This window comes from Aulonocara stuartgranti (assembly GCF_965226115.1).
Source record: "Aulonocara stuartgranti genome assembly, chromosome: 9".
In the NCBI taxonomy this organism is placed as follows: domain Eukaryota; kingdom Metazoa; phylum Chordata; class Actinopteri; order Cichliformes; family Cichlidae; genus Aulonocara; species Aulonocara stuartgranti.
In genome coordinates, this window is record NC_138960.1 from 10,119,344 (window position 1) to 10,133,288 (window position 13,945).

The following is a 13,945-nucleotide window of genomic DNA, read 5'->3' on the forward strand; positions in this document are numbered from 1 at the left end:
TCCATGTTGCACCATTCATTTTAAAAAGTCCTGGTAACAAGAGACAGAGGTGACTTGATGTATTACAGTTACTTCCCAATTTACAGAAATGATGTGACTTCTGACATTTTCCTAGCAGGAAATGTGCTACTGTGGGACACTGAAAGAATAAACAGCAAGGCACGTTTTGTTTTAATAACTTTTCTTTACTTCATTTGTATGAACTAGGTTTACCTTACAAAATCTTATACTGTATATAATGTTTTATGTTTAATTCATGTCAATGTCAGCTCGTGTTTACTCGGGTGAGCAGTACCGGCCCACAAAGAGAATGCTCTTGGTGGGTTTATGTCGGATGAAGAAGATGAAGTGATGATCAAAGAACATTTCAAAGCCCACACTGAGAAGTTGTTCAGAAAAAGAAGTTGAACCTGACCAAGATGAAATCCAAAATTGGGAATTAATTGTTTTATTGTATTATTTTTAATGTCACATATGGTGCTGTGTAATCCGTGTATGTATTATGTGTCTCTGCTGATGTGTTTCATGCCTCACTTTCATTTTACTGTAATTAGGCTAGTTTTAAGTTTCTTGAGTATTCTGATAAGGATACTGTGTAGTATGATTTGCAAATGAAGAGGAATCAATTAGTCTTAAATTAATTGACTAAGAGAAATGAAGCGTTGGAAGAATGTTATGTTGATGACTATGAGGTTTCTGGGGTTTATTCAATAGAGCAACAACTGTGTGGGATCTTTATACAAATTCTTATATTCTATTTAGAGCTTGCTTTAAAGTATGTTAGCAAAAAAACAGCGCACGCATTCGTTTTCACGATTTTTGTTCTTCTTTAGTCATTGGGTCTTTTTAGGTGGTACCTCCAGGTACCACAAGGGGAAATGTGGTGGATTTTTGTGTGATATGTATAACTATACACTATATATCTACAGTGGGGCAAAAAAGTATTTAGTCAGCCACCGATTGTGCAAGTTCCCCCACTTAAAATGATGACAGAGGTCAGTAATTTGCACCAGAGGTACACTTCAACTGTGAGAGACAGAATGTGAAAAAAAAATCCATGAATTCACATGGTAGGATTTGTAAAGAATTTATTTGTAAATCAGGGTGGAAAATAAGTATTTGGTCAATAACAAAAATACAACTCAATACTTTGTAACATAACCTTTGTTGGCAATAACAGAGGTCAAACGTTTACTATAGGTCTTTACCAGGTTTGCACACACAGTAGCTGGTATTTTGGCCCATTCCTCCATGCAGATCTTCTCGAGAGCAGTGATGTTTTGGGGCTGTCGCCGAGCAACACGGACTTTCAACTCCCGCCACAGAATTTCTATGGGGTTGAGGTCTGGAGACTGGCTAGGCCACTCCAGGACTTTCAAATGCTTCTTACGGAGCCACTCCTTTGTTGCCCGGGCGGTGTGTTTTGGATCATTGTCATGTTGGAAGACCCAGCCTCGTTTCATCTTCAAAGTTCTCACTGATGGAAGGAGGTTTTGGCTCAAAATCTCACGATACATGGCCCCATTCATTCTGTCCTTAACACGGATCAGTCGTCCTGTCCCCTTGGCAGAAAAACGGCCCCATAGCATGATGTTTCCACCCCCATGCTTCACAGTAGGTATGGTGTTCTTGGGATGCAACTCAGTATTCTTCTTCCTCCAAACACGACGAGTTGAGTTTATACCAAAAAGTTCTACTTTGGTTTCATCTGACCACATGACATTCTCCCAATCCTCTGCTGTATCATCCATGTGCTCTCTGGCAAACTTCAGACGGGCCTGGACATGCACTGGCTTCAGCAGCGGAACACGTCTGGCAGTGCGGGATTTGATTCCCTGCCGTTGTAGTGTGTTACTGATGGTGACCTTTGTTACTTTGGTCCCAGCTCTCTGCAGGTCATTCACCAGGTCCCCCCGTGTGGTTCTGGGATCTTTGCTCACCGTTCTCATGATCATTTTGACCCCACGGGATGAGATCTTGCGTGGAGCCCCAGATCGAGGGAGATTATCAGTGGTCTTGTATGTCTTCCATTTTCTGATGATTGCTCCCACAGTTGATTTGTTCACACCAAGCTGCTTGCCTATTGTAGATTCACTCTTCCCAGTCTGGTGCAGGTCTACAATACTTTTCCTGGTGTCCTTCGAAAGCTCTTTGGTCTTGGCCATGGCGGAGTTTAGAGTCTGACTGTTTGAGGCTGTGGACAGGTGTCTTTTATACAGATGATGAGTTCAAACAGGTGCCATTCATACAGGTAACGAGTGGGGGACAGAAAAGCTTCTTACAGAAGACGTTACAGGTCTGTGAGAGCCAGAGATTTTCCTTGTTTGAGGTGACCAAATACTTATTTTCCACCCTAATTTACGAATAAATTCTTTACAAATCCTACCATGTGAATTCATGGATTTTTTTTTCACATTCTGTCTCTCACAGTTGAAGTGTACCTCTGGTGCAAATTACTGACCTCTGTCATCATTTTAAGTGGGGGAACTTGCACAATCGGTGGCTGACTAAATACTTTTTTGCCCCACTGTATGTGCACTGAACATATATATTTTAACTTTCATGTAGAGTCTTAAGCACAAGACATTTTGCTTCACCATGGTTTATTAAGGTGGTGCAGTAACAGGGCAGTTAATGCTGCTGAGAGTTCTCCTGCATAACTCGCTCTCCAGCTAACTAACCTTCCCTAACGTCTTTCATGCAGCACATGTCTGTATCTATTTTTTCTACTCTTTTACAGAGCATCTTTTTGAGTGTCTTGATTTTAATTTGATCTAAAAGGGTTGGATCTCCACATCGTTGGTGCAAGAAGATTATCAGGATGGCTTCAAAATTTGCGACTACAGCCCCTCTTCTGTGGAACCAGCTTCCAGTTTGGATTCGGGAGACAGACACTATCTCTACTTTCAAGATTAGGCTTAAAACTTTCCTCTTTGGTAAAGTATATATTTAGGGCTGGACCAGGTGACCTTGAATCCTCCCTTAGTTATGCTGCAATAGATGTAGGCTGCCGGGGATTCCCATGATGCATTGAGTTTTTCCTTTCCAGTCACCTTTCTCACTCAGTATGAGTTAACTGCATTGAATCATATCTGTTATTAACCTCTGTCTCTCTTCCACAGCATGTCTTTTATCCTGTTTTCCTTCTCTTACCCCAACCGGTTGCAGCAGATGGCCCCGCCCCTCCCTGAGCCTGGTTCTGCTGGAGGTTTCTTCCTGTTAAAAGGGAGTTTTTCCTTCCCACTGTCGCCCAAGTGCTTGCTCATAGGGGGTCATATGATTGTTGGGTTGTTCTCTGTATCTATGAAGCACCTTGAGGCGACTTTTGTTGTGATTTGGCGCTATATAAATAAAATTGAATTGAATTGAATTGAATTGTGTTAACTTGTGTAGTTACACAAGTTACACAGGCAGAATGCCATGTGAACACTGTCTCCAGGTGGAAAACAGAATGAGCGATACACCTGCTGTCAGGCCTGCAGGGTTTCTCCCTGTGATGTTCTTCTCTGTCTTGTGGTTGACATTTTTTTTTTTTTACTGGCACAAATAATTTGTGGGGCGTCTTATTGTGACACCTGATTGTTGTAGTATTTTTAAAATGGCTGTGCAAAAAAATAAAAATAAGAACCCCAGATGCATTGCCTGCATTTTTAGATGAATAGTTGTATATAACTTTATTATTTACAAAATTTTTGTTTAATTTTAATTTAAAAAAATTACCACTTATATTTGCATTTCAAGTTATGAAAATAATTTACTAAACATGTCTGTGGTTTTTATAGTAAAGAGAAAATATAACTACTACTAGGGTTTTATGTGTTTGTGTGATTTCAGACCAGTTGTTTTAATAACTGTAAATTTGGACGTGTGAGGTTGTGCTGAAAAGAATGATACCAAGAAAGACAAGGTAAAAAAAACAACAACAATCAAAAGCAGCCAAAAATGGCCAATTATATTTTGGACCTCAGAATATTGACCCAACAAATCATGAAAAATGAGGTTTCAATAATTGTTTGTGACAGTGCAGCTTTCTGGCAGTAGTAGTAGTCAGTACAATTTGATTTTTTTTCTAACAAAAACAGTATGAAACTTAAGTTAGACTTGTGTTTGGAAATGAGCCCCCGCCCAGTGTTGTGTAGCTTTCTGGATTTTATACTTATTGGTTACATATTTATTTATTATACAGGCTATACAGTACACACATTTTATGTAACTGAAATGTTTAATTATGTGGGCTATAGAAAATAATTAAGTTATAGACCATATTTATATGAAACATATGCTTAATGTATATTAATCATATGTAACACCTGCATATGTCTTTAAAACAAGGCTTTGATTTTGCCACCCCATTTGATTTCCATGCCAGCCTGGAAAAATTTCTCTAGATCCGCCCCTGGACCTGTCCTGGACCAGCAACACCAAATCAGTGACTAAAAGAGCTCAGCAGTGACTGCATTTTAAGAGACGACTGAAGAAGGTGCACATCCCCAAACCCATCTTTAATACTTTCTACAGAGGTACCATGCAGAGCATCCTAACCCGCTGCATCACAGTCTGGTATGAAAACTGTCATGCGTTCAATCGCAGAGCCCTCCAGAGGATTGTGTGGACCGCACAGCGTGTTATTGGCAGCTCTCTACCCAGTCTACAGGATATTTACACCTCACTGGGAAAGCCACTAGCATCATGGCTGACCCGCATCACCCTTCCCATCAACTGTTTACCACACTTCCCTCCAGAAGACGACTGCGTCATCAGGAGCAGGTCGGCAAGATTGTGCAATAGCATTTTCCCCCAAAGCAGTTTGGCTCCTGAACACCATGGTTCCCTCCTCTGCACTGAAAACTTCTCCACACACTTCTTGGACTACATAATACTCTCCTCTAATTATTATTACTATTATGATGTGAACATTTTGTGCACTTAAATCTTACTGTGCTAATGACCCCTGCATCAGCACCTTGTTTGGAATAGCAGTGGAGAAGACATAGATTCAATGCTGCAGACGTCTGAGCAAAGAAAGCTTCTAGAAGAGTAAAGACTAGCTAGAAGAATGAAGATTCACAGAGTAAATGTGAAAATTCATCACAGGGCTCTATGCACTTGATTAACTGACCATGAGCAAGTTTGCTAGTCTGGAGCATTCAGATCCACCACAAAGACTGTTCAGTGCTCACAGAAACTGCACAATACCCAAGAGCTGCATCTGAGCCTCTACAGGCCTTAAACAGCATGTTAATGTTCAAGACAGTTTAATTAGAAAAAGACAAAACAAGTATGGTTGGTCTGGAAGGGCCGCCAGGAGAAAGCTTCTTATCTCTAAAGAGAACACAACAACTCAGTTGAGGTTTGCAAATTTGCCCTTGAAAGCTTCTGGAGCAACATATTTTTAAAAGATGAGACTAAAGTGGAGGTTTGGTCATAATGCACAGCAGTAACTTCAGCAAAAATCAAACACAGCACAAACACCTCAAATCCACTGTCAAGTACGCTGGTTCAATTGTGGTGATTTGAGCTTGTTCTGCAGACACAAGCAATAAGCACCTTGCAGTCCACGAACTCCTCTGTATGCCAAAGTTTTCTAGAGTCAAATGTGAGGCCGTCTGTCCAACAGCTAAAGCTTCTCCTAAATTAGGCCATGCAACAGGATAATGAGCCCAAGCACAGCAGCAAATCTACTGCATGGAAGTCCAGACCTCAACCTGACAGAAATGCTGTGTATAAAGAAATGCTTGCAAATGTTGATGAATTGAAGTTATTGCTGCTAACTGCTGCTTCTGTAACCGACTCAATCATAGAATGATTATGATATTGAAAAAGACAAATGCCTGAATCCTAAATTGTGGATATCCTTTTGTTGTGATCTAAAATGTAACACTAAATGTGATTAAAACACTAAAAATCTGGACTCTTGGGCTCAACAACTGTAAGGATCACCAGCCCGAGGAAAACACAAAATACACATGACCCCGTGACAAAGACAATTCATTCTTGAATGAAGACATTGATCTGACTTTTTAAAATTTTGCCAATTGTGTTTATTATTAAATTATTGAGGAAATAGAAAGGGGGGAGGGGTTGTAAAGAAGAAGGTAAAGGAAAGGGATAGAAAGGAGGAAAGAGATAGAGGAGAGAAAACCCCAACAATCCCCTCTGAGCAAGCACTAGGTGCGACAGTGGATAGGAAAAACTCCCTTTAAAGGAAGAAACCTATGACAGAACCAGGCTCTAGAGGAGGCAGTCAACTGTCGGGACTGGTTGGGGGGTGAGGGTGAAAAGAGAGAGAGGGGGGGGAGGGAGGGAGATGGGACAGGTGATAGCAGTTAAAGGGAGACAGGGGAGGGAGTGGTGTCAGGAGAGAAAGGGAGAGAAAGGGAGAGGAGAGGTGAAAATTAAGATGGAACAGACGAGGTGACATTAGCAGTAGAAAAAGTAGAAAAAGTAGAAAAAGCAGGAGTGTCCCTCCTCCAGAAGAAGCAGAAGCGTTTTTTCTTCTTTTCCATGAGCTTTTCCACGAGCACTTTTTTCTCTAGGATGAGGGTTCTCAACTGATCGATTGTTTCTGCATTCTCCTGCTCAAGTCTCTTGCATGTTTTCTCCACTTCTTCTAATTTGGCTTGTTTGTCTTCGAGCCTTTCTTTCATTTCTTTAGATGTTGCCTCCTGCATTAGCTTTGCCTCGTGCAGCTCTGTATAACTCTGTTGTAATTTGTTGTGCGTGTCTTCCAACTGCTGACTTCTGCTCTCGATTTCTTGAAGTGAACACTGCAGGTCTTCGTTTGTTTTCTCTAGTTGTTGCTTTAGCACCTGCATCTCAGTGTTTTTGCACTTCACGTTGTCTGAAAGTTCCTCGACTTCTGTGTTTTTTCTCAGCATGTCATTGAGCTTACTCTGCATCTCTGAGCATTGGTTTTGCAGTTTTTCCTTTTCCTCTTCCAGTTCAGGTGTTTTGTAGTTCAGTTTGTTATAAAGTTCTTGCAGGTTTTGGTTTTTCCTCTCAAAGTCCTGGAGAATTTCTTTGTCTTCTTTCTGCTTTATTTCCTGTTGTTCTTGGTCTTGAAGCAGCTCTTGATATTTGTGCAGTGTTTCATCAAGCTTTACCTGCAGCGCTCCGTATTGTTCCTGCACACCTTGGAGTTGGCACTGCGTGTCTCTCTGGTCCAGTTTTTCTTTCTCTTCAAGGATTTCTTTATTCTTTTGCAGAGCTTCATCAAGCATTACTTGCGAGCCTTCGTTGTGTTTCTCGATGTTCTGAAGTTTGCAATCCAGATGTTTCTGTTTCATGTCTTGCTGTTCTTTCTCTTGAAGGAAATCTTTATTTCTTTGCAGTGCTTTATCAAGTTTCATTTTCAGCGCTGTGTATTTTTCCTGCACGTCTTCAAGCTTGCAGTCCGTTTGTTTCTGTTTAATTTCTTGTTGCTTTTGTTCTTGAAGCAACTCTTTATTTTTGTTCAGTGTTTTATCAAGCTTTACCTGAAGCGCTTTGTATTTTTCCTCCATGCCTTGGAGTTTGCACTGCTTCATGTCCTGTTGTTATTTTTCTTGGAGGAGTTCTTTCATTTTTTGCAGAGCTTCATTAAGCTTGATTTGCAAGCCTTTGTTGTGTTTCTCCATGTCCTGGAGCTTGAAATCCATTTCCTTCTGTTTTATCTCCTGTAGCCTTTTTTCTTGAAGAAACTCTTCATTTGTGTGCGGTCTTTCATCAAGCTTTACTTGCAGCTCCTGATTCTTTTTGTCCTTCAGCACTAGTTTTTCTAGTGCTTTATCAAGCTTTGCTTGGAGCTCAAAGTTTCTTCCCTGCATTTCTAGGAGTTCCATTTCTTTCAACTTTTGAATATCTTCCTTTTCTAGAAGCTGGTTGAATGATTTGTCTACTTGATCAGGAAGTTGAATTTTGTCTTCCTGATCACAAAGAGGAGAGTTGGGCTTTACTGTTTTTTTCTGTTTTCTCTGAGACATGTTTGAATCTGTAAACTGTCACTCTGTTTATATCTAAATTAACTAATTTCAAAAAACTGTTGCAATTACCTGGACTGCCTCAGCCCAGGTGATGTAACATTAGCAGACAGAGGGTTTGATGTTGCAGAATCTTTGGAGCTGTGCCATGCTGAACTGAAGAGCCCAGCTTTCACCAAAAGGAAGAACTAACTGGGCCCTAGATTGCCCAATCAAATCTCTTAATGCCACCTGCCCTCTCCTACATTAACTGTGGGCTCACCTTGTAGAACAGAGTTGAGTGTGGAAGAAATGGCAAAAATATGGAGCTGAAAAGCTGAGAGAGAAAAAGAAATGATAAATAAATCAATGTGTCAAATTAACTGACATGTTAGCTGGTGGAGTGCCCACTGCATTATATATATATCATCTCTTTTTTATAATAAATAATCAAAAACTTTATTTAAACTAAGATTTTAAAAAATATGTGCAGTGATTGATGTGCTCTCAGACATGTGCTTCAATCCACACACAAATACAAAACAATCTGACCACACGTACAACTGTTTCACAAACTCTATAAAGCATTCACACTCCAATGGATGCATCAGAAAGCAGCTTGGGATTACAATCTTGTCCAAGGATATTTCGCCTGCAGACTGGAGCAGCCAGGGATCAAACCAGAAAACTTTCTGATCAAAAGCTGACTTGTGCTAAATGCTGAACGGCAGCCAACCCATTTTAGCCATTTAATGAATGTGCCATTTAATCTTGGCTGCAGCCAAGATTAAATGGCACATTCATTAATTACAGAGTTACGGATTGTTACATGGAACTCAAAAGAAATAATGAACCCATCTCGTGTCCTGTGTCTTCTATAGCTGTCTGTACTTTTACCTCCAAAGTTCATCAGCAAACATGTTTGCAGGCCTCTAATTATCAGGCTGTACTCAAGCGCTTGAATTCAACCTAAAAGCTGTGCTGTCATACAGAACCAAGTACCCTCCGCGGAAACTATAGCTAATGTCACAACTGGATCTGATGAGACAGCTATGATTTCTGGACTCGAAGTAAATAATCCTGAATCAATTTATACAACATCAGTTTGTTTGTTTTGCTTTCATAACAAATAGTTTGAGCCATATACAAATACAGAAGTGACAAATGGAAACATATTTACAATCCAAAGTCAGACTAACAGTTTTCAGTAGCACAGTCTTTTATTTACAGTCTGCTTCTCCTGGTGGTAAACCTCTATCACATGTTTGGATTAAAAATTAGGCCTATATAGCTGCTGGTTCCAGCTTAAGCAATATGTTAAAAATACTAAATTCTTCATTGATTTGAGCTGTGGGGTTTGCTATACACTGGCAGAAAATTGTAGAGTAAATGGTGAAAACAAACAAACCAAATAACAAGATCCTTGAATTCCATCTTTTTTATTAACAGAAACTCCAACAAATTTGTGCCCAATTGATGATGTTTGGGACATGAAAAGTCCAGTCCAGCAGGTGGCGGTAATGCGCCTTAAAGCTTTAACCGCCAAAAAATACAAGAGCAGAAGAAGAAGAAGCCGAGTTCCCGCTTTATGGCGTTTTTCTCTCCGATTATAGTCAAGACTGATTTAAAGGTAAGCACCGAGCTAATATTAATCCGAGTCTAGTTAATCTTGAGTTTAGCTCCTTAGTGAGGCTTTCTGTTGCTCTCCTCGGTGTCTCTTCTCAAGTTTTTGTGAACAAGTTGGGAAAAAAAATCTGACTAAATTGACTCAAGCTGCTTTAAACTAATTTACAGAAAGATATCACCAAAAGGTTGTGAAACACAGAGAAGAAAATAATTTATTAGAAGAAAGCTTTTAAATGAGCTCATTGTAATCAGAGTTTCTGTTGTTTTATTAGTCTGTTATTAAGGCTACTTAGCATCTCTGTGGCACCTGCACAGCTTATGAATGCAGCTTGCTAACTAAGCTAGCTAGCGCCACCCTTCTTCCATATAAGGTCACTTCCGGCTCCAAAAGACCCAACATGTTGGCGGTAAAAGTGCTATAATGAAATACATTTATGAGAAATGTAAAAATAAATGTGTTCCAGGATAAAACACAGCTGCCTTTATCAGCGCAAAGTTGTGATGAGGCTTACTCAGATGATGGCTCAGATTTCTACACCCACTCGGATATACAGATGAAATCAAGACAAGTACATCAATACAAAAATTCACAGGATTGTTCAAAAAATAATAAATTGCATGAATATAGGAAATCTTCCTCTCAGTGACTGAGTTGTCTCATTGTGTCCTCATTTTTTATAAATCAAGGCCTGAGTAACCCAACCTTAAGTGTTCATTAAGGTTTTTGTCACATAGATAGAAAATAAACTCAGAGATTAAGCGGCTGTTATAAACAGAGTGATTAGTTGTTCTGGTTTACATGCTGAAAATGGTTTTATTTGTGTATGTTCAATGTGTTAGACTTGTACATAGTTAAATATATGATCAAATAATGTTGAATCCTGGATATGGATTTGTAAGCAATGAAATTTGAAATAAGGGGGTAGGAACAAGAAAACTTCATCCTACTCCTTTTCGAGCACACACATTCTGTAGACATAGATATTTACATGAAAACTTGATGATTTTTAAGTTTTGTTATTTTTATTTTTTTCTGTTGTTATTTCAATTATATTTGCATGTTTGAAATAGATAGATAGATAGATAGATAAAATTTATCTATCTATCTATCTATCTATCTATCTATCTATCTATCAATCATTTCTCACGGCACACGTATATTGTCGGGTTTTTTCTTGGCCAGGGCATATTTTAAAGAGGAATTGCTCTCCTGGTACTGGTGTGCCATACTGCTGAATTTGGTATCGGTGCTCAAACCTTTTGTGTTTGTTTCAAACAAGTTGTCCACCCAAGGAAGCTAAAATGTGTTCTGTGTGTTCTCAGATGAACATATGAGACACTTTGACTCTTCAGTGCAGTGTGGAGCTTAACAAAGTTCTGTTTTGTGTCCCAGCTGATCAGGAGGAGGAGAAGAGTCTGACGGAGCAGCAGAGGAAATTTCAGCTACTTGGACTCAGCTCAGCCACTGCAGAGAAAACAATGAGCTCAACACAGAAGGTGACAGATACTAGTGTTAAGAAATACTCCATTAAAAGATGAAGTACTGATATGTATATTTTATGCTAAACTAAGTGAACCTTGTGCAATATTAATGTAATGTAGAAATAATGTATACAATGTATACAATGCCTACATCTTAGACGGTGACGTTGCCTCTAAACATCAAAATGAGCAGGAAGATGTTAAAGTGGGATTCAGCAGGATTCAACCCTAAAATCAGCTGTAGTGGCTCAGTGTGGGGAAAAGGGTCACAGCTCACAATCATTTCTATTGAGAGCTCCAGTAGATTTTTTTTAATGTGCAGGCTGTGATCAGCTGACCTGCTGCTCTCTGTGAATTCATCCAGATGTCAGCAGATGTTTCATGAGTTGTCCTGGCTGATTTCCTTTCTCTACACTGACAGTACACTGTCTTTATATTATACACTATACTGTTGGTATGTGGGTGGAGCTCAGTGAATGAATGTCAGCATCACGAGCTTAAGTTTAAGTTAATCTCTGCTACACTTGATGTAATCTAACTCTGACATGAGCACCACAGTCACTGTGCACCAGTCACACACTGTTCTTTACTTAAATCCATCACATTACAGTAAACTTGCCTGCTTATCCTGCACTAACCTGCAGAGGATTTTACTGCAGTCTTTACATCACATTGTGAGACAAACTGCACACAAACAGTTTGTGTGTTTGCTGATGTTTGTTGGGCTGATAGAATCGCTGCATTTGAAATTACCTGCCACATAAAAAATATTACTCCATTTATTCTCGCTCGTCTTCTGTATTGCTAACTAGATGTTGAAATACCGCGACCGCAACTTATCAGCACCTGCAGTCGTTCAGGTTCTGGTGGTGTTTGGTGCCACACTCCACCTTCAGGTTTAAAACTAGTGTTAATGGAGGGAGTTTGAAGCTTCAGTTTGTTTAATGACTGCATTTCACTCACTGACTCTGTATCTCTGTCACTGCAGGACCAACGTGGACCGAGAAGTCAGCGCTCTCAGGAGGCCGACAAACCTCACAGAAGCAAGAGAGAGAAAAAAAACACCTGTGACGAGTGTGGGAAGGATTTTACCTGGAAGTTTAAACTAAAACAACATCAGCTCATCCACACTGGAGAGAGACCGTTCAGCTGTGACTTGTGTGGAAAGTCGTTTTCCTGGAAGAATTCCCTGAAAACACACCAAGTCGTCCACAGTGGAGTTAAAGCTTACAGCTGTGATCAGTGTGGCAGAGCTTTTACTCACAGTAGCCACTTACAGAGTCATCTAGTTACCCACTCTGGAGTTAAGGCATACAGCTGTGACATCTGTGGAAAAACCTTCAGCCGGCTAGGGTACCGAAATATACACGTACGCATTCACTCCGGAGAAGATGTGTACTGGTGTGATCAGTGTGGCAAATACTTTACAACAGACGCACAGTTACAACACCACATGTTTACCCACACTGAGGAGAGACCTTATCAATGTGACCTGTGTGAGAAGACTTTTAAAACTCCACAGTACCTGAGAAAACACCAACAGATCCACACCAGAAAGAGACTCTACAAGTGCAGTTACTGTGAGGTTTGTATTTTTATTTTATTCTTGTAAGTTCAGTCTGACTGTTTGGAACAAGTCTGCTCATTAAATTGTGTTAGCATGTTAGCACTTCTACTGCACCGAAGAGTAGCTCTGAGCCATTATTCAGGTTTTCATTTCATTTAAGTGTAAGTCAGATGTTACTGTAATATTAAATAAGTATTGCTGTAGTATTATGGTGGTAGTATTGTAGTTATTGTAGCCCAGTAAACTGAGTGTGTTAATCGAAACAGTAAAATGTAATTGGACGTCTGCAGAGATGCTCTTTATTTCAGGCGACTTTCAGGATAAAAGTGTTGAAGGACTGACTTACACTGTCTTTGTGTCTTTGTTTAGAAGCAGAGCGACACAGATGGATCCACTTCTCAACCCTGTCATCGCTGTGGTGGTGGGAAAGACTTTCGTTGTGACATCTGTGGAAAAACTTTCAGTCTGCAAGCCAGCCTAAAAATACATCAACGTAAACACACTGGAGACAAACTGAAATACTGCAAAGAATGTGGGAGAAGCTTCCCCACATCAGCTGAGTTAAAACAACATGAACTCTTTCACAGTGGGGTCAAAAAGCACCTCTGTGATCAGTGTGGGTCATCCTTCACCACTGCAGGTCACCTTAAAACACACAAACGAGTCCACACAGGAGCGAAACCATACAAGTACAGACACTGTGACAAAAGCTTCTCACAGTCAGGTCATCGTAACGAGCATGAACGTACACACATGGAAGGAAACTACAGCTGTGAGCAGTGTGACAAGAGCTTCAGTAATCTCAGTTCATACTCTGCACACAAACGATCCCACGTTACTAATAAACTGTTTCACTGTTACCACTGTGCCAAAACATTCACTTCATCATCTGCTCTGTGCAAACATCAGCGCGATCACGCAGGGCTGAAATCGTTCCCATCACAGGATCAGAGTGAATCTGAAGAGAGAGAAACATCCTCTGGTTTCAGAGTCCAACTTAAAACCCTGGAGATCAGGCTCCACAGAGTTCAGGTCGGCTCTCCTTAAGTTTAAGTTAAAGTTCAAATGAGGCTATGAATCAAACTTCCTGTAGTTCCATGTTAATCTTTATAAATTGTTCTTCTGTTTGTGTTCAGTCGTTACCTTTTTTTTTCAGTGGTTGGATTAAAAATCAGTTTTCTGTTGTTTAAGTTTTTATTGAATGTATTTTGTTAAATAAAGTTAAAATATTGTTAAATAAAGAATTGTTTGAACGACAAAGATTTTGAGCCATGATGTCATTTCCTGTATTTCAGAGTAAAGACTGAAGTGACAAATGGAAACATGTTTACAG

At 39.9% G+C, this 13,945-nt stretch overlaps 2 protein-coding genes across 3 annotated transcripts in view; one reads left to right on the plus strand and one right to left on the minus strand.

Annotated features, from left to right (window-relative positions):
• The window catches only part of LOC309714677 (kinesin-like protein KIF1B), a 137,847-nt gene that overhangs the window by 111,675 nt on the left and 12,227 nt on the right, over positions 1-13,945 (minus strand). The window lies entirely within an intron of this gene.
• On the plus strand, positions 9,426-13,872 carry LOC309714639 (uncharacterized protein). 2 transcript variants are annotated; one of them, XM_082547195.1, is made up of 4 exons: positions 9,426-9,567; positions 10,957-11,060; positions 12,034-12,630; positions 12,982-13,872. In XM_082547195.1, exons 2-4 carry the CDS (start codon positions 11,043-11,045, stop codon positions 13,657-13,659), a joined length of 1,293 nt encoding a protein of 430 aa, XP_082403321.1. In that variant the 5' UTR covers positions 9,426-9,567; positions 10,957-11,042; the 3' UTR covers positions 13,660-13,872. The 2 variants fall into 2 exon arrangements, with proteins under 2 accessions (XP_082403321.1, XP_082403322.1); XM_082547196.1 differs by having other exon boundaries at positions 12,985-13,872.

What these genes read in the sequence shown, in the direction of transcription:
- LOC309714639 (XM_082547195.1), top strand. An exon ending in ACAAGTGCAGTTACTGTGAG is followed by an intron (nt 12,631 to 12,981) that starts GTTTGTATTTTT and finishes GTCTTTGTTTAG; the next exon opens with AAGCAGAGCGACACAGATGG.